The sequence below is a fragment of the Rhinopithecus roxellana genome, chromosome 12 (assembly GCF_007565055.1).
Source record: "Rhinopithecus roxellana isolate Shanxi Qingling chromosome 12, ASM756505v1, whole genome shotgun sequence".
Taxonomy (NCBI): domain Eukaryota; kingdom Metazoa; phylum Chordata; class Mammalia; order Primates; family Cercopithecidae; genus Rhinopithecus; species Rhinopithecus roxellana.
The window spans coordinates 43627631-43648520 of NC_044560.1; the positions used below are offsets into that span (position 1 = coordinate 43627631).

The 20890-nt window shown below is 42.2% G+C and overlaps 1 protein-coding gene across 6 annotated transcripts in view; it reads right to left on the reverse strand.

Moving 5' to 3' along the window:
- AK4 (adenylate kinase 4) overlaps positions 1-20890 on the reverse strand; it is an 84638-nt gene that overhangs the window by 10908 nt on the left and 52840 nt on the right. For all 6 annotated transcript variants that reach the window (XM_010370712.2, XM_030913267.1, XM_030913264.1 and 3 more), the window contains one exon: positions 2422-2594. In XM_010370712.2, coding sequence (XP_010369014.1) covers positions 2422-2594 — 173 coding nt within the window. The remainder of the gene's footprint in view (positions 1-2421; positions 2595-20890) is intronic.

Sequence of the window (20890 nt, forward strand, 5' to 3'; positions counted from 1 at the left end):
CCCCTTGAAGTAATTGTCTATAGTAATTACTGACTCCATCTATATTCAAATGTAATGTTTCCACAAAGATTAACCTAATAAGACACAATGCCATGTATTCCTCATTTGAATGATAACAAGTAATACTACCTACCACCCAAAACTGGAGTTCACTATTATAAAGACAACTCAATCTGTCTTTATCAGATAAATAGTCTTTATCATAAAGATAAACCAAAGAGTCTTTATCAAAAAGAACAATAATTGTTTAAGTAAATTTGTCAAAATATCTGTATACATATACCTTTACACATGTCTAATTTGAGCTAACTGTATCAATGTTATACTTTGAGCCTTTTAAGGGTAATCTTTTTATTCCTTTAGCCTTCACTAGTCACTTAACCACCTGCCCACTCTGCACATCAACTATGATTCCTTTCCCTCATCCAGTTCCAGCCCAGGATACAGCCCTCGTGACTTTCTCCCTGATCTTATAAAGCTAGAGATCACACACTCAACACACACCAACAGATATACATATAAAGAGGTGTAGTCACTGTTTTACAAAAATGGGATCATTCTGCTGTTTGTACTTCTCATTGAAAAATACTTTCAGGGCCGTGCGCGGTGGCTCACACCTGTTATCCCAGCACTTTGGGAGGCCAAGGCAGGTAGATCACTTGAGGTCAGGGGTTCGAGACCAGTCTGGTCAGCATGGTGAAACCCCGTCTCTACTAAAAATACAAAAACTAGCCAGGCATGGTGGCATACGCCTGTAATCCCAGCTACTCAGGAGGCTGAGGCAGAAGAATCACTTGAACCCAGGAGGCAGAGGCTGCAGTGAGCCGAGATCACACCACTGCACTCCAGCCTAGGTGATGGAGCAAGACTCCATCTCAAAAAAGAAAAGAAAAAAACTTTCAGAAGATTTCTCCATGTCAAAAAACTATAATGCTTACCTAGTAGAATGGCTGAAATCTAAAACACTGACTACACTAAATACTGGTGACAATGTGGAGAAATAGAAACATTTATTCCTGGTGGAAATGCAAAATCAAATAACCAGTCTGGAAGACAATTTGCCAGTTTCTCACAAAGCTAAATATATACTTACAATCCAGCAATTACACTCCTTGGTCTTTACTAAAAATAGGTGAAAACTTACATTTGCACAAAACTCTGCACATGAATATTTGGAGCAACTTTATTCATAAATGCCAAGACATGGAACCAAGATGTTCTTCAAAATGAATAAACTGTGGTACATCCATACAATGGAACATTATTCACTTACAAAAATAAATCAGCTACCAAGTCTCCAAAAAACACAGAATGTGTAATGCATACCACTAAATGAAAGAAGCAAGTCTGACAAGCAGACATACTATATGATTCCAATGATATGACATACTATAGAAGGCAAAATTATAAGGACAGCAAAAAGATCTGTAGTTTTCAGAAGTTTGGGGGAAATCAGCGAGGAATTAATAGGTAGGGCACAGGAGATATTATAAGACCATGAAGCGATTCTGTATAAGGCAGTAATGATGGACAAATGTCATGTCATTATGCATTTGTCAAAATCCGGACTATAAAAGAGAAAATGAGAACGCCAATGCAAACTATGAATTTTAGTTAATAACTTTTCTATTATGAGTTTATTAACTGTAACAAATGTACCACACTAATGCAAAATGCTAATAATGGAGAAGCGTGGGTGAGGGAGGGGATTTTCCATTTAATTTTTATGTAAACCTAAAGCTTACCTAAAAATAAGGTGTATTAAGTTTTAAGTAGTGCTAATTCATTCTTTTTACTGACTATATTATATTCCAAGATGGTGTAAATATTCTCCAATTCATTTAACCATTCCCCTATAGATGAACATTCATTTGCTTTTTTGAGATTTTTTTGGTTTTGTTTTTTGGCCACTACAGCAACACTGAAACAAACATCAATGTATACATGACCTAATCTACTAATGCTTCCATTCCACAGCTATTCTCCTAAAAGTAGCCTGAATTAAATATTTACTTACAATTCTTAATGTACATTGCTATGTTGCTTTAAAAAGAGGCTAGAAATACTTTAGCTAACAAAAATGAGAGTACTATTTTCCCCAGATCCCACCAGCAATAATATTTTTTAAATAAAATAAATATATAATTATATACATTATTTACATATATTTATCAGTAATAAATATAAAATTAAAATTTTTCTATTTTGATTTTGCCAGTCTAATGGATCCAAAGTGATATCCTATTTAAATACTTAAATGTCCCTTCCCTGACTACTACATTTGAACATTCAAAAAATGTTTTTTAGTCATGTAGATTTATTCTTTTTTGAAAGGTCTACTCATATCCTTGTCTCCACTTTTCAATGAAAATTGTTTATCTTTTTCTTGTCGGGTTGTGAAAGCACTTTGTATATTCTTACATGTACATGAGGTGGATTGAAGTCCAGGTTATATACCCTTCCGCTAGGAGGGTGAATCCAACGGCGGCTGAGACGATCTTTAAGTGTTTCAAATGGAATGTTCAAACTGATCACTAGATCCACTTCACAGATTTTGTCCAGGGCTTCAGCTTGTCCTAATGTCCTAGGAAAACCTAAATGCCAAAAATAATACAAGTCAAATGCACAAGATATTGCCCAATTCCAATTAGTTCTTGAAACCTTTTCAGTGACAGAATTAAATCTGCATACACCATTCTAAAAGGAGCTTTACACTATCTGGGTGATGGGATAATTTGCATCCCAAACCTTAGCACCACATAATAAATCCATGTCACAAACCTGCACATGTATCTTCTGAATCTAAAAGTTGAAATTATTTTTTAAAAAAGAGCTTTAACCAAGAACGTCTATCTCTATAAATGTAATATTAAAATAAAATATGCTATTCTATAACCTAGCTTCTGCATTTGGAAGACTCAAAGATTAAGGAATCACATGATAAAAATTTAAAATGCGCTAAACTAAAAATCACTAAACCAGTCCTGGCTCTAGTCCTTTCTCTGCTCTTAAGTACCTGTGTGACCGCAGGCAAGTTACATCACCTTCATTTCCACTTCTGTTAAAGAAGCGAAGGGAAAATATCATATCTTATATCCTAGCCGTTTGTGAGTAGGTTCTTAGGTTAGCAAAACTAACCATATACATTTATTTTAGAGTCTAAATCAATGAAAGTATGATCCTCCACCCCGACCTTCACCTGAGTCTGCACTTTAACCAAAGTAGGCAATCTAATTAATAACATGGTGACTATCATACATACTGTATTGTATACTTGAAATGTGCTGAGAGCTGATTTTAAGGATTCTCGCCATACACATAAGAAATCATACCTATATGAGGTGATGGATATGTTAATTATTAAACCTGACTGTGGTAATCATGTCACACTGTATGTATCAAAGCATCACGTTGTACACCTTAAATATATACACTTATTTGTCAAGAATACTGTGATAAAGCTAGAAAAAATTTTAAATTGTTTTAAGTCTATTTAAAAGATTTTAAAGGGAACTAGAGTTTTTAAATCTATTGGGATACTGTAAAACTTATTCTTCCTACTTTTCTAAATGTGTGGAAATAACAAAATTAAAATTTGGGCTCATGGGCATCTCTTCCTTTTCTGATTTAAGTATAAGCTCTGGATGACCTCAGGATTTAGGTCATATGACCCCAAATTACACTTTTCTTCAGAGACTGACCTCTTTAAATGTAACTCCAGGTTTGGCTCGGGTGGGGCTGCATAGTGGTAACTTTTTCCTAAATAAATCACTCCAGTTTATCTGCTCTGACAAAAATCTTGCTGGATCTAATATCACTTTTTAAAAAATGTCTTTATATCCTTATTAGGTAAAAGAACCAGGTGGATGAAGAGCTGAAAGTATAATAAAAGATGGAATATCCGGAAGAGAAACTTTAAATCCATTCAGATAAGAATACCAGCCCATCTCTACCCTTCCAAATTGGAAGTATCAAGATGACAACTTAAAAATGGGTATTCACGGCCCTGTAGCACTTACAATTCAAAGAACTCCTTTCCTTACTGTAGAAAGTTGGTGGCTCAAACATGAACGTGCAGCACTGCATTGAAACCCCTAAGTCTGTGTGAATGCCAAGCTGATTTCTGAGTGCTCACTGAATTGAATGCGACAAAATCCACCCACACTACTGCTTCAGGTACCTATTGCTTGTAAACTCTCCAATATTCTCTCCAAAGCCTTCCTTACTGCCTGTGAGCCATCCACATAAAATCCCCCCTCAATGACTGTCAGGTTCTGCCTTTCCCTGGACAACCCACTCTTCACTAAAATGTCACGATGACAATTGAAATAAAAAGTTGCCTGCAAGGCCAGGCACAGTTGCTCACGCCTGTAATCTCAACACTTTAGGAGGCCAAGGCAGTGGGATCATCTGAGGTCAGGAATTCAAGGCCGGCCTGGGCAATGTAGAGAGAACGCATCTCTACCAAAAATAAAAATTTAAAAAGTAGCTGTTACTGGTGATGCACACCTGTAGTCCCAGGTACTTGGGAAGCTGAGGTGGGAAGATCACTTGAGCCCATGGAGTTCAAGGCTGCAGTGAGCTACAATCACACTACTGCACTCCAGCCTGGGTGACAGAGTGAGATAGTAGCTCCTGTCTCAAAAAAAAAAAAAGAATAAAAGAAAGAAAAGAAGACAGAGAAAGAGAAAGAAAGAGAAAAGGAAAGAAAGGTACCTACAGCCCAAACAACCTCAAGATCATCTATAAACTCTTTCCCCCAAACCTCTGCGGCATCAATGAAAAGCATTTTCTAAAGCAGTGGCTTCCAAAGTTATCTTCGGCCGGGCGCAGTGGCTTAAGCCTGTAATCCCAGCACTTTGGGAGGCCGAGGCGGGCGGATCACGAGGTCAGGAGATCGAGACCCTCCTGGCTAACGCGGTGAAACCCCGTCTCTACTAAAAAATACAAAAAACTAGCCGGGCGCGGTGGCGGGCGCCTGTAGTCCCAGCTACTCGGAGGCTGAGGCGGGAGAATGGCGGGAACCCGGGAGGCGGAGCTTGCAGTGAGCTGAGATCCTGCCACTGCACTCCAGCCTGGGCGACACAGCGAGCCTCCGTCTCAAAAAAACAAAAAAAACAAAAAAACAAACAAACAGACAAAAAACAAAGTTATCTTCATTGGAGTACAGAAAGAAAATATTTGAACCTTGGGGAAGGGGGAGGCTCGTTCTTTTAAAAGAATGTCGTATTAGTGGACGGGCATGATGGCTCATGCCTGTAATCCCAGCACTTTGGGAAGCCCAAGCTGGTGGATCACTTGAGGCCAGGAGTTTGAGACCAGCCTGGTCAACATGGCAAAACTGCATGTCTACTAAAAATACAAAAATCAGCCGGGCGTGGTGGCACATGCCTGTAATCCCAGCCACTAGGGAGGCTGGGGCAGGAGAATTGCTTGAACCTGGGAGGCAGAAGTTGCAGTGAGCTGAGTTCGTACCACTGCACTCCAGCCTGGGTGACAGAGTAAGACTGTCGGGGGGGAAAAAAAAGGTATCACATTAGTGAAATTGCATGGGTAAATAATTTATACATAATTACCCATATATTGAAGATGTAAATTCAACATTTTCACTGATAAATGTAAACAAAGAATTTTAGAGATCCCTCTTGTAAAGACCTGAAATCTTAGCGACAGTCCCTGCCTTGTGTTCTAGCATCTGTGACCTTGACAAGAAAAGTCTTTATATCCTTCAGATAGAGGTTGAGAGCTTGGGGTGGGGTAGGGGGTTGGGGTGGGGGCTGGCGGGCAGTAACCACTAGAAAAGAATAGGAAGCTCTGAAAGATAAAGTAACATTAGTTCCTCCAACAAATAAAAACTCAAATCTTATTGGCTAGTTTCCTTGTCTAATGAGGGTACAAGCCACTCTGCTCAGCTGAGCTCTGGAGCCCTCTGGAGGAGTAAAATGCAAAGTGTACAAGATAGGTTGAACTCAGCCAGACAAATTTCAAAAACATGTTGGATAGCACCTGCTACCTACTGGACTCTCACATTCAGACCTGCTAATGACCACAGATGATAATGAATTTCCAGTGGTTTAGACTACAGGCAACAGGTACCTGAAGCTGGTTTAGAAGGAACAACTATAGAAATAAACCATTCCACAACTTCAAGCATTCTCCATTTGATAAGACACATCAAAATAATCAAGGAAGACTCAAAAGAAAAAATCAGGGCCGAGTGCAGTGGCCCAGGCCTGTAATCCCAGCACTTTGGGAGGCCAAGGCAGATGACCTGAGGTCAAGAGATCAAGACCATTGTGGCCAACTTGGTGAAACCCTGTCTCTACTAAAAATACAAAACTTAGCCGGGCATGGGCAGACACCTGTAATCCCAGCTAATCAGGAGGCTAAGGCAGGAGAATCACTGAAACCCAGGAGGCGGAGGTTGCAGTGAGCCGAGATCGCGCCACTCCACTCCAGCCCGGTGACAGAGCAAGACTCTGCCTCAAAAAGAAAAGAAAAGAAAAGAAAAAAATCAGTGATGATGGATGCTCAGATCCTGTCCCAGACTTCCTAGAGTAGAACATCTAGGAGTGAGAGCAGGACTTGGGTATTTCTAATATTTACCCCTGATTCATGACAAACCACCAAACTTCTCAGTGACAGCAACAGTGCAAGTATAATACTAAACACTCATCCGCCTCATTTTTCTGTCAGGCTTAACTCTACTTCTAAGCAGGTAACAAACCACTTTGAAGAACAAGTTGCCTCTATCTCATTTCATCAGAAGACAGCTGGGAAGGAAAGTCCCAAACACATGCAAATCTTTCCAGATTTACGAAGTCCCTAACTTAGTCACCTGTTAGAGCAATTCTTCTCCAGAGGTGCTCATGTACTTGTCCAGTATCTTACCTCTAAGGAAAGTGGTGGCAGGGGAGCAAGCATGGTATATTAGTAAGAACAATGTACCAGACATAAGTCAAAGATCTGGGTGCCACTCACTATTTCAAAAGTGAGGAGAAGCAGCCTTAAGGCAGACACTCTTAGGACTCAATATAACACATTAGGTATAAGCACACGCTTTGAAAACAGACACACCTGGATTTAATCCTTAGATTTAACTCTACCTGGAATCAGACACACCTGGATTTAATCCCTGGCCTTTACCTAGCCGTAACTATGAGAACTTTGGCAAGTTTCATATACTCTCGGATCCTTAGTTTCCTCAGATATGAAAAAAGGGGCAGGGCACAGTGGCTCATGCCTGTAATCCTAGCACTCTGGGACGTCAAGAAGGATGGATCTCTTGAGGTCAGGAGTTCAAGACCAGCCTGGCCAATATGGCGAAACCCCATCTCTACTAAAAATACAAAAATAAGCCAGGCATGGTGGCCCACGCCTGTAATCCCAGCTACTCAGGAGGCTGAGGCAAGAGAATCGCTTGAACCTGGAGGTAGAGGTTGTAGTGAGCTGAGATCGTGCCACTACACTCCAGCCTGGGCGACAGAAAGGGACTCCATCTCAAAACAAACAAACAACCACCACCACCACAAAAAAAAATAAATAAATAAAAAATAAAAAAATAAAAAAATAAAAAAAAAAAAACCAAGGGCACATTAATTTGCTAGGGCTACCACAGACTGGGTGGCTTAAACAATCCTGGAGGCTGTTAAGTCCAAGACCAAAGTATCAGCAGGGTTTGTTCCTTCAGAGGCCTCTAATTGATTCATAGATGGCTGTCTCTCCTGCTGCCTTCACATGGTCTTCACTCTATGTATCCATGTCCAAATGTCCTTTTCTTATAAGGACACCAGTCAGATTGGATTGGGGCCCACTCTAATGGCCTCGTTTTAACTTAATCACCTCTTTACAGATCTTATCTCTAAATATAGTCACAATCTGAGGTATTGCGGGGGCTGGGCAGGGGGGGGCGGGCGGTTAGGGCTTCAACACAGCAATTCGGGGTCAGAGGACACATCCGCAACTCAGCCCATGACAAAGGGTAATGCCTACTGCACAGTGCAGTTTGAGGATTAAAAGTGACAATCCCTGCCGGGCGCAGTGGCTCACGCCTGTAATCCTAGCACTTTGGGAGGCCGAGACAGGCGGATCACGAGGTCAGAAGATCGAGACCATCCTGGCTAACACGGTGAAACCACGTCTCTGCTAAAAAATACAAAAAAAAAACTAGCCGGGCGAGGTGGCGGGCACCTGTAGTCCCAGCTACTCGGGAGGCTGAGGCAGGAGAATGGCATAAACCTGGGAGGCGGAGCTTGCAGTGAGCTGAGATCCAGCCACTGCACTCCAGCCCGGGCGACAGAGAAAGACTCCGTCTCAAAAAAAAAAGAAGAAGAAGAAAAAAAAAACGGTGACAATCCCTGTAAAATGTATAAGATGCAAAGTGCTGGGCACGTGGAGAGTGTGCTGGTTAATAAACAGTCGCCGCTGCTTTTGCTAGAGCTCACCTAGAAGCTCAGCTCATTTCCCAATCCAATACAAAAGCAGCAGCAGGAAAGAAAGGCCCTCATCCACCCACATTTAATTTCCCACATTTAATTCCTTTTCTGGGTTCTTTCTAAGAGTTTGGGGAGTCCCTGGTGCTCTCTGTGGCAGTTACAGCTCGGCACAGGTAGTCATTAGTCACAGGGAGCTCAACCCCAGCACAGCACAGAACCTGGGCACAACACAGCCACTACTTCCATAAGCCTCCTTGCCTTGGTTTCTCAGTTTGCCCCTTTCATCACCTACCTGACTCTTTAATAGTAAAGCTCCTTAATCTACTTTCCTGATCCGGTTCAACACCTTATCATGGTGGGGTTTCATTTGGGTTACAGATGGATACATTCAACACAAAGACTGACTCTTAAGCTGTTGACAGTACAACAGCTTAAGTACTCACTTAGTACTCACTCTTAAGCTGTTGATGTACCTTGAGGCAGCAACATGGCACAACTTCTAAGGAACTAGTGCACGTGCAGGCTGTGTTAACTGTAAATAAGGATCCAAATCATGAAAAGTGGCAGCTTTGTGGTATTTTCTGTAGTGAGTGCTCTTTTCTAGAAGCATTCACAAAGGCAAGACAACTATGCCTTCGAAGGAGCTGGACTACATGGCTTCCAAGTCTGCAGCTCAAGCAAAGAGAGCCTTTATGCTTCATATATATGAAACTGTTCACAAAGCATTTCTATAAATTTACTTATCTCTTATTCTTCTCATTAACCCTATGAGGTGGACAGAGAAGTTATTACCCTCAGTTTAATTAAGTTTGGATTCAGTGAAAGCCAACGGCACAATGCATATGACATCAGGTCCTTAGATTTCTGCTGAAGTGCTCTCTCTTTCTATCCAACGATGCTGCTGTATCAGGCATATAAAAAGTAATTGTTAAAAAGAATCCTCCAGCCTGGGCAACATAGTGAGACCTCATCTCTACAAAAACTACAAAAATTAGGTGGGCATGGTGGTGCCCATCTGTAGTCCCAGCTACTTGGGAGGCTGAGGTAGGAGGATCGCTTAAGCCCAGCAAGTCGAGGCTACAGTGAGCTGTGATTGTGCCACTGTACTACAGCCTAGGTGACAGGCCAAGATCCTGTCTCAAAAAAAAGTTGGAGGGAGGATCCTAGGCTGAGCACAGTGGCTCATCCCAGCACTTTGGGAGGCTAAGGTGGGAACATCACTTGAGCCCAGGAGGCAGAGGGTACAGTACACTGAGATTGTGCCTACAATGTTACCCCATCTATCTTTCTTCTACCTACCTAAAGAGCAGAGCATCACGGTGGCATCCTTATCATCACAGTTACCACTTGTAGAGCATCCCTGATGTGCCAGATATATTACATGCAGAAGAAAAGCCAAAATTGTACAGGCTTGCAAAGGCCTACCCATCCGGGCCCCTGCCCTGCCACCTCTCTCACCTCATTTCTCTGTGCATGTTTCCATGCCAGCCATACTGGCGTCCTTGCAGCTCTCAAGCAGGCAAGCATGTGCCCACCTTGGACATTCACAGTTCATGTCCCCTCCACTTTTGCTCCAGACTCCCACGTATATCCTCAGCTCCTCCAAACCTTGGCTCCAGTGGTGCCTTGTTAAGACTTCTCTAACTGCACTCTACCACATGCCAACAATCCTATTCACCCTTTATTTTCCTTTTGTTTTCCTTCAGAGTATGTATCACCATTTGCCATATATGATTTACTTTATAAGTGTTTCTATTCCCACCAGAAGTAAGCTAAATTAGAGTAGACCATTTTAAGTTATTGTTTACTGCTATATTCTTAGTGCTGTAAGAGTACTTTGCACACAGTAGGTGCCGAATAAAAATACTTGTTGAATGAGCATATATTATCTCAAAAGTCACAATAATTCTGTCAGGTAGGCCTTATCCCCATTTGAAAACTGTAAAAACCAAGGCTGGGAAAAGTGAAATGACATGCTCAAGATCACATGAGAAGTGATGAACCTAGATTTAAATCAAGTGCTATTTGTCTCTACAATCACATGCCATGTACCACACCATGCGGTCTTCCTCCTGAACAGAAAACGGCAGACTGTGAGAAGCAAATTCTCAGACAGGGAGAAATGCCTGATCCTGATGTCTGTGACGGGCAGCTTACAAAACGACTTGAGGAATCCAAATCTTGTATGGCTTCAGGAACCGCCTGATCCAGCACTGCACGTACAGATGATTTTCTTCCCATATACACACAACAGATGTTCTGCACCTTGCTTTTTCTCTTTGGAGATTTTTTTCTGCATAATACATATTACTGTCTCATTCTCTTCTGCAGAGACAGGGTCTTGGTTTGTTCGCTGGGCTGGTCTTGAACTCCTGGCCTCAAGCAATCCTGTTGCCTCAGCTTCCCAAAGTGCTGGGAATCATTCTCTTTAATAACTGCAGACTACAGCATGGTTTGGATAAAGCATAATTTAACCAATCCCCTAATGATGGACATCCAAGTTGTTTCCAGTCAAACTGCAATGAGCATCTTTGCACATGACCTGAAACACACTGACTAAGGAAAAGTTGCTTCACAGTTAGGAATATGGATCCAGAGGCAAGCTGCCTATGTTTGAGGTCCAGCTAAGCCCCTTACTTGTGACCCTGGTTACTTTACTTCTCTATGCCTATGAAAATAATAATACCTAATTCATAAAGTCATTATGAGAAATAAGTAAATTACTATATGTAAATTCCAGAATAGTGGCTGGCTCAGGATAAACTGCATGGCAGGGGGCGGGCAGTACTTGGAAAAAATGAAGGCAATGTGGGACTGGAGGTAAAAAGACAAACAGCAGCTTTGAGAACAAGAAAGACATGAAGGATAAAGATAGATTTGAGCTTTCAGAAAAGGATGAAAGACACACTAGGAGACAGAATAATACCACCACCACCACCATCACCCAACATGAGATTTTCACATAGGAGAAAGTCCTCGGTAACAGAAAAGACAAGAAAGAAAGTAGCATCCTAAGGGGAAATCTAGGTTCTCTTTATTACAGAAAGTGGAGACTTCTGCAAATAGCATGGGTATGTGGCGAGGAGGGTGGGGGAAACTCTCAGGAAAAAGGATTCCAGAGGGTCAGGTGAGGAGGGGAATCAATAACAGAGAAACCGAAACAGATATAAAAGAAAGGAGAATAAGAGGATGGCTTACCCTCCTCTCAGAAATGAAAGGCAGAGTTGGAAGTGACTGGCCTCGAAAAGTGCCATTTTCAGGGCAAGTGTGGTGAACTAGACCCAGCAGTGGTCACAAAGACCCTGCGGATAGGCTAAGGCTGCCTCCAAAGTTTGGGGTGCTATGTCACAGGTGTGGGTGTCACAGGTCCTGAAGAGAGGCTCTCTCTCACTCTGGTTAGACATAAGGACAAGGGCTCTACAAAGTGAGTAGCAGTATTTGTTCATCTACAAGACTTTTAAAATATGGATACTCAGCCGAGAAGAATGGCTAACACCTACAGTCCCAGCATTTTGGGACCAGCCTGGGCAATGAAGTGAGATCCTGTCTCTAAAAAATAATTTAAAATTAGCCAGGCATGGTGGTGCGTGTCTTTAGTCCCAGCTACTCAGGAGGCTGAGGCAGGAGGATCACTTGAGTCCATGAGGGCGAGGCTGCAGTGAGCCATGTTCACGCCACTGCACTCCAGCCTGGGTGACTGAGCAAGACTCTATCTTAAAAAAGAAAAAAGAAAAACATACTTTTCAGCCACAGATCCTAACTTCAGGGCGTACAATACGAAATGGTGCCTTAAATGGTGGATTCTATAAAGTAGCCTGGGAGCTTCAGCATTCTTTAAATTGATCTACATCCATGTCACAAGCCTGAACAAATCAAAGCAATTCAGGTGTAATTCTCACACCAATCAGCTGCCAAGAACAGAATATCAGATAAGGTACAGTCAGACCAGCACATTTTAAAGCATTTTTAGCTGAGGATCATTATCCAGCCAGTAAGATCCCCTGTGGGCAGGGATCACTGATCAAGCAGAGTAGAATGCACACTCAAATTCTGTCAACAGGTGGCAGCATTTATAATTTTTCCATTTAGAGAGAATTACAAATTGAAGTATGCTTTTACATTTACTAAAAGTAACACTCCAAGAAAGGCTTTCTAAATGACTGACTAGCGTTATTCTAGGTTCCTTAATTAGCCTATTCCAAATGTGAATATATTCCATTAATTGTTGAAGAAGTAGAAATGCCAATAGCTAACGTAAAATAAAGATCATGTTTAAGCATAGACTGCTTGCTTTCCTCCTGTTAACTCCTCAGAGGGGACTGTTCCACCGCATGTTTCCACACCAGACTATCCCTATTCCTCACCCCCTAACTAAGCCTGGAAAAGCTGCTCACTCTTTTCATTCAAACAGCCAATCCAGACTGAAAGCTGAAATTTTATATTTTTAAATTTCTTCCAGAATCTGTCTTGTTATATCACTAATTGTGACATCTACAGGTTGTTTTTTTAAAGACCCCCCAAGATATATACTAAGTGCAGTGAGATATCATTAAATTCCTGACTGGTATTGCGTTCCCAGCAGTGCTGGCCACTGGGCCTTGGCACCTGCTCCTCCCAGCCATGCCAAGAGCCCAAGGAAGGGCAGCTGAAGCAGGAGGTGCCGCAGCAACAAGCTGAGGCAGTGGTGGGGAATGGAAAGTAGGACACTTCTGTTTTTCTAATTTGGAGTGCATTCACTCTGCAGGAAGGGTGCAGAGCCACAGTCCACCACCACATTCCCAGGCAGCAAAGCAAGCCCTCTGCCTGATGGAAATGAAAGGGCAGTTCGGAAGGGCAACTTCCAACATCCGCCTGGGGTTGGCAGCTTGTGCAAAGGCTGTGCGACATCAGCCCCCTTCCTACCTCCATTAAGATCTGGAGCTAACATAGTTGCTTCAGACCACCGATCTCTTCCCAGTTGTTGAGTAAGTAAGAACCAAGTTACAAAGGCAAGCCATTGTTCATGACAATCAATCACTGAATGATTAGCTTAAAGTCAAAAGCAGGTGGTTGGTTATTCTTCCACAGCCTTCCCTAGCCCAGGATTTCAAATCATTCACACCACGAACTGGAAGCCTTAGTAGCAAACTAATCACCACCAAAACCTGCTTCATAAAGGCCTTTTCTCTCTCCTATCTTACACTTTCCTCATCTGTTTACACAATGTTTACTTGTATATTTGTATCAAAGACCTCCAGATTCCATGTCATCCAGTTATTATTAAAAGATGGTGAAAAGCAGCAGCAGCTGTCCTACTATTAAAAAGTCAAAAAACAACAAATGCCAGCAAGTTTGCAGAGAAACAGGAACACTTATACACTGCTAGTGGGAATGTAAATTAGTTCAGTCACTGTGGAAAGCAGTGGAGATTTCCCAAAGAACTTACAACTACCAGCAAAACCATTATTGGGTATATATCCAAAGAAAAATAAATTGTCCTACCAAAAAGACACATGTACTTGTATGTTCATAACAGTACTATTCACCATAGCAAAAACAAGGAATCAACAGAGATGCCCATCAGTGGTGGACTGGATAAAGAAAATGTGGTATATATATACCATGGAATACTACACCGCCATAAGAAGAATGAGATCATGTCCGTTGTAGCAACATGGATGCAGCTGGAGGCCATTAGTCTAAGAGAACTAGCACAGGACCAGAAAACCAAATACCATGTGTTCTCACTTATAAGGGGTAGCTAATTGAATACACATGGACACAAAGATGGGCACAACAGACAACAGGGACTGCCTGAACCAGGACCGGGGTGTAGAGGTTGGAAAGCTACCTGTCAGGTACTATGCTACCTTGGTGACAGGATCATCCGTACACGAAATTTACCCATGTAGCCGGGCGCGGTGGCTCACGCCTATAATCCCAGCACTTTGGGAGGCTGAGGCGGGCAGATCACGAGGTCAGGAGATCGAGACCATCCTGGCTAACATGGTGAAACCCCATCTCTACCACCAACATAAAAAAATTAGCCGGGTGTGGTGGCAGGGGCCTGTAGTTCATGTAACAAACCTGCACAAGTATCCCCTAAACCTAAAATGAAAGTAGAAGTAAAAAAAAAAAAAAAGAAAGAAAGAAAGAAAACAAAAGCAGCAGCTGTGCTCCAGATGTTGGCAACTGAAGTTTATGCTCTCTCCTATCACTCTGTGAGCCCCATACTCCCCACCGTGCTGGGAGCTCTAAGAACCCACTTTCTGCTCATGGAAGCTTCCTGGGACACTAGTTATAGATCCCAGGGTTTCACCTCAGAAGCTTATAAGTTAATAGAAAAAGACCCCCAAAGCTGAGGTGGGAGGATTCCTTGAGCCCAAGGGACTGAGGATGCAGTAAGCTGTGATTGTGCCACTGCACTCCAGCCTGGGTGACAGGGCAAGATAGAGGCAGGAAAGGAGGTAAGGAGGAAGGGAGGAGGAAGGAAAAGAAAGAAAGAAAAAAAGACTTTAAAAACCTAGATATGCTACAATCACTACTTGGTGATCCACTGATAAACAGAAGATAAGTACTCCAGAAAATTTGGTTTTAAACCACAAGTGTGCATCTTCAAAGATGCTTAGGGAAATAAAAGATGAATTCCTTTCAGGTAGGAATTCTTGGGGAAATTCCCAAATGGCTGCACTGAGATCCTCTGGGATCATCGCAATGATTTTTCCTGAATAAAGACACAGATAAAACTGTTACCTTATAACCCTCATTCTTAAATAAGTTCTACTAAAATCACTGAGCCCTTTCCCCATAAGGGCAAATGCATATTCCGCTGAGGAAGGAGCCGTCATCTGTAAACCCCTTGTTTAAAGGCTTTTCCGTTTAAGAATTCTGCTCGGTTTATTTGTTGTGTTTTGTTTTGTTTGAGACAGGGTCTCAAATGGAGGGCAGTGATGCGATCATAGCTCACTGCAACCTCTAACTCCTGGGCTCCGGGTTCCTCTTGCCTCAGCCACCCCCCACCCAAGTAGCCGGACTACAAGCAAACATCACCACACCCGGATTTTGTGTGTGTATGTGGGCGTACACACACGTACATGCAGATGGGGTCTGGCTTTGTTAACCAGGCTGGACTCAAGCGATTCTCCTCTTTGGCCTCCCAAAGTGCTAGGATTATAGGCATGAGCCACTGCGTCTGGCCTGCTTGCTTGTTCTTTGAATATAAGTCTCCATATACAAATTAGGGGAAAACTGGTCCCACTGTATCTCAATTAAGACTAAAGAAATTTGGCCGGGCGCGGTGGCTCAAGCCTGTAATCCCAGCACTTTGGGAGGCCGAGACGGGTGGATCACGAGGTCAGGAGATCGAGACCATCCTGGTCTACACGGTGAAACCCCGTCTCTACTTAAAAAAAATACAAAAAAACTAGCCGGGCGAGATGGCGGGCGCCTGTAGTCCCAGCTACTCGGGAGGCTGAGGCAGGAGAATGGCGTAAACCCGGGAGGCAGAGCTTGCAGTGAGCTGAGATCGCGCCACTGCACTCCAGCCTGGGCGACAGAGCGAGACTCCGTCTCAAAAAAAAAAAAAAAAAAAAGACTAAAGAAATTTGTAAATGATTTCACCATAGGCCCGTATTTCTATCTCCAGAAAGGTAACAGAATCCAAGTATACCTTCTAAAGGCTCAGCTACAGATTGCAGGCATGACCTGTCTACAACTAGACGTGTAAGTCTTTACTATATGCCAAGCACTGTTATAGGTACTGGCAATATAGCCATGAACAAAATGGACATAATCTGTGCTTCTGGGGCCTGCACTGGGGATGCACGGATAGGGGAGGAATGGAAAATCAAATATGCTGATAAATTCATAATGTCACATTATAATAATGTAAGAAGAGTGACGTGGGTAGACAGAATGGTACAAGACAGACCTTCTGAGGAAGTGTTATCTGTGTAGGGATCCATATCCAGCAATCCACCCAGATATCTGGAAACAGGGCACTGCTGGTAGAGGGAACAGTAAGTGCAAGGGCCCACAGCACAGGTGCATGGCATATACAGGTTGAAAAATCAAACAGTTACGAAATATAAACAAAGTTTCATTCTCTCCTGCCTCAAAATAAAAGATAGGAGTGTGCCTGAAAGTAGAAGAAAACACAGAAGCAAGAAAAATTTAAAGTATAAAGACAAAAAATAGAATATCAATAGAATATCCAATATAACTAGTTTTATTGAAATAGAAAATCTGAACAAATGACAAAAAGGATATAATACAGGAAAACTTCCCTGAAAGAACTGAATTGTAGATTCAGTCCTATATAGAGAGGACACACTCTATATAGGACATACATAAATAAATAAAAACAACATCAAGTTATTCTATTGACTTCAGGTATGAAGAAATAACCGGGGTGAAAAAAATCTCCTTGAAACAGGTGGAAAAGGGCTGTGCACAGTGGCTCACACCTGTAAATCCAAGTACTTTGGAGAGCTCAGGCAGGAAGATTGCTTGAGCCTAAGAGTTCAAGACCAGCCTGGGCAACACAGCAAGACCCTGTCTAAACAAAAAATAAAAAACTAGCTGGGCATGGCAGTATATGCCTGTAGTCCTAGCTACTTGGGAGGCCGAGGCAGGAGGATCCAGGAGTTTGAGAGTGCAGCGAGCTATTAATACGATTGCACCATTGTACTCTTGCCTAGGTAGCAGAGTAAGACCCTGTCTCTATTTAATAAAATAAAATGGGGAACAAGGCTAGAAGACAATGAAACAATGGTTGTAATGTTTTGAAAGACAAAAGAACAACTCAAAAATACCACAGTTAGCTAACTGTAGAGAAATTAGACATTCCCAAACATATTATGAGCTTTTCTGCAGGGAGGGGAGAAGAGGGAGGGACGAAAAAAAAAAATCCAACAAAATCCAGTCAACCCAGTGTTGAATGAAAAAGCTGTGTTAAACAGCAGTACACTTTTACTCAGATATAATTCACATACCATACAATTAATTCATTTAAAGTGTACATTTCAATGATTTCTAGTATATTCACAGATATAACCAAGAGATTAATCAAAATAAAATAGGTAGAGGTGGGTAAAAGAACCAGTGCATAGAATTCATCTAAATTTTTTAAATGTAAGAAAAAAACTGAGGAATTACATTCGCAGAAGAAAACTATAATAAATTTTTAATGACAAAAGCCAAAAAAATTGGGAGAGACGAAGGGTGAGAGGAGGTTAAAGGAAGTATAAATTCCCTCACGGTTCACTGTAGAGAGACAATGCCTCCTGTCTAAATTTGAAGTGTGAATTTAAAACAAAACAAAACAACTGTCAGTCTAGTGGCTTTTATAATGTTGAAGAGCTCTCATAGGAATTAATATCCTTGGTGATGAAAAAAGATTTATCTGAAGCTCAGTAATAATTCCTTCAGGTTCACTTTAGTTTTGTTATTGTTAAATTTCAGTAAAATTAAGGACAAGTACAGTGGCTCACACCTGTAATTCCAGCACTTTGGGAGGCCAAGGCGGGTGGGTTACTTGAGGTCAGAAGTTTGAGACCAGCCTGCCCAACATGGTGAAACCCTGTCTCTATCAAAAATATAAAAAATTAGCCAGTCATGGTGGTGTGTGCCTGTAATCCCAACTACTTGGGAGGTTGAGGTAGGAGAATCGCTTGAACCCAGGAGGCGGAGACTGCAGTTAGCCGAGCTTGTGTCACTGCACTCCAGCCTCAGTGACAGGGCGAGACTCCATCTTTAAAAAAAAAAAAAAAAATACAGTAAAATTAAATACTTTTTTAAAGCACAGAAAGTCTGATGCCTTCTTACACATTTCTATCTACATATGTGCACAGGGAGGTATCTAGAATGATGCTTTTCAACTGTTCACCCTGGTTGTTTGTGGCTGGTGGAATTTCAGGTGATTTGTTGCTTTCTGTTGCATTTCTCCGTATGGCCTGGATGTTTTATAGTGATCATGTATTACAGAAAAAGATAAAATTAAATTCTCTGCAGTTTTCCACATCTCATTCTCCCTTTATCCCTAATCAACCTGTCCATCTCTCCAAAATCTGGGTTCTCTTATTGGTGACAGGACAATCAAGAGTTTTATATTGCTTTGTTTTACATTACTACACAAGGTTTAACGGAAGAGGGGTGATTTTGTTTTCTTTGAGACAGAATTTCGCTCATCGCCCAGGCTGGAGTGCAGTGGCACGACCTTGGCTCACTGCAAGCTCCATCTCCCGGGTTTACACCATTTTCCTGCCTCAGCCTCCTGAGTAGCTGGGACTACAGGCGCCTGCAACCACGCCCTGCTAATTTCTTGTATTTTTAGTAGAGACGGGGTTTCACCGTGTTAGCCAGGGCGATCTCAATCTCCTGACCTCGTGATCTGCCCGCCTCACCCTCCCAAAGGGCTGGGATTACAGGCGTGAGCCACCGCGCCCGGTCAATCCAGTTAACTTTTAAATGTTGGAAATAAAGTTAAAAAATATGTTGTTTACACTTTTAAACTCAAAGTTTTAAATTTTACTTTTAACTCCCACTAACTTATTTTTAATATTAACTTTGACGCTTATTCAACTCCCTGATTCTAAATTTCATGAAGGTTTAACTTTTGCCCCTGTCCACTCGTCCAGCCTCATCTACTCATATTTTCAGCTCCAGGGTTACCCAACTACTTGTGGTTTCCAGAACACACCATGTTGTTTCATACCTCTAAGAGCTTTTCCACGTGATCTTCCCTCCCTCTAAAATGTGCTTCATTCCCACCTTACAAATATGATTCTGGGTGTCGGCTTCTCCAGGAAGCCTTCCTAACACCTCCCTCCCTCACCTTCAAAAGAGGGTCTTCCCTCTCTGCACCACCTGTCACCTTTCACTCCCTCTTCACTGGTGCTCCTAAGACCCTACCTATTCTGCAACCATTTGTGCAGCACTCCTGGACTATGAGGTCAGGAAGCATGCTACTCCCTCTTGGGAATGACGGATGCCTAGCTTATCAAGACACAAAAAATGTATATTCAATTTGTTTATTGATCCATGAACCAAGCTTTTCTAACGTCTAGTCAAATATGTGTAAACATATGTTTTCCATATTGTCCCCTTAATGTTCTTTAATGTTAAAATCTAGTCAATCTCTGAGACACACATAAAATAAGCCACCATTGTCTACTATACTATGGTACAATTGTTCCTCACCCCAAAGCAGCAGTCAGATCAATCAGAAGAAAAACACTGGAAATGGACATGGAGGACAGGAACGCAGGACAGAATCTATATTAAATGAGAAAGAGAAAAGATCCAAGGCTTTATTATGTTTTTCAGTCAGCTACTCTGAGCTCATATTGACATCAAGGGTGCAGAACGTACGAAAAGTCACTAAGAGAAAAAGTGAATTACCAGGGTTTTGATTTAAATTAAAGAAATTAAAGATAACCCTCACTGCCTAGAGTAGCAGAAAAGCTAAAAACTGGCTGGGCATGGTGGCTCACACCTGTAATCCCGGCATTTTGGGAGGCCCAGGAGGGCAGATCACCAGGTCAAGACATGGAGACTATCCTGGCCAACATGGCGAAACCCCGTCTCTACTAAACATACAAAAATTTGCTGGGTGTGGTGGCACTGCCCGTAGTCCCAGATACTCGGGAGGCTGAGGCAGAAGAATCGCTTGAACCTGGGAGGCGCAGGTTGCAGTGAGCCGAGATTGTGCCACTGCACTCAGCCTGGCGACGGAGCAAGACCCTGTCTCAAAAAAACAGCTGAAAACACCACTGGATTCTGAGTATCAGGAGAGCCAGGCCCCACCTAGTCTCTTTGTTGCTCTACTGTGGTGTCTGGCACACAGCTGCTGATCAATAAGTACTTATCGAAAATTATGAATGCTCAGCACCAGAAGAAATTCATTCATGCAATCACCTGGGAGCATTAACAAAGGAGTAGCAATAGCTTCAGTGGAATCAGCAGCTAGATACAAAGTCTGATCAGGCTGTGTAGTTTGGATAAAGTGTGTAAGAAGATGGCAGTGTGCTAAAATTTCAGGTCACATGTCACCCAAATGTCTCTTCATAACTTAACCCCACTGAATAGTGGTATTTCCTATGTAACTCAACCAGTATTACTCTGTTTAGAAAACTGTTACCTAGACCAGGCACGGTGGCTCACACCCGTAATCACAGCACTTTGGGAGGCCGAGGTGGGCAGATCACCTGACGTCAGGAGTTTGAGACCAGCCTGGCCAACACAGTGAAACCCCATCTCTACTAAAAATACAAAAAATTAGCCAGGCATAGTAGCAGGCGCCTGTAATCCCAGCTACTCAGGAGGCTGGGGCAGGAGAATCGCTTGAGCCTGGGAGGCGGAGGTTACAGTGAGCCAAGATTGCACCATTGCACTCCAGCCTGGGCAGCAAGAGCAAAATTCCATCAAAAAAAAGAAAAAACCTGTTACCTAGTCTTAAGTGAAGCAGATACACTCTT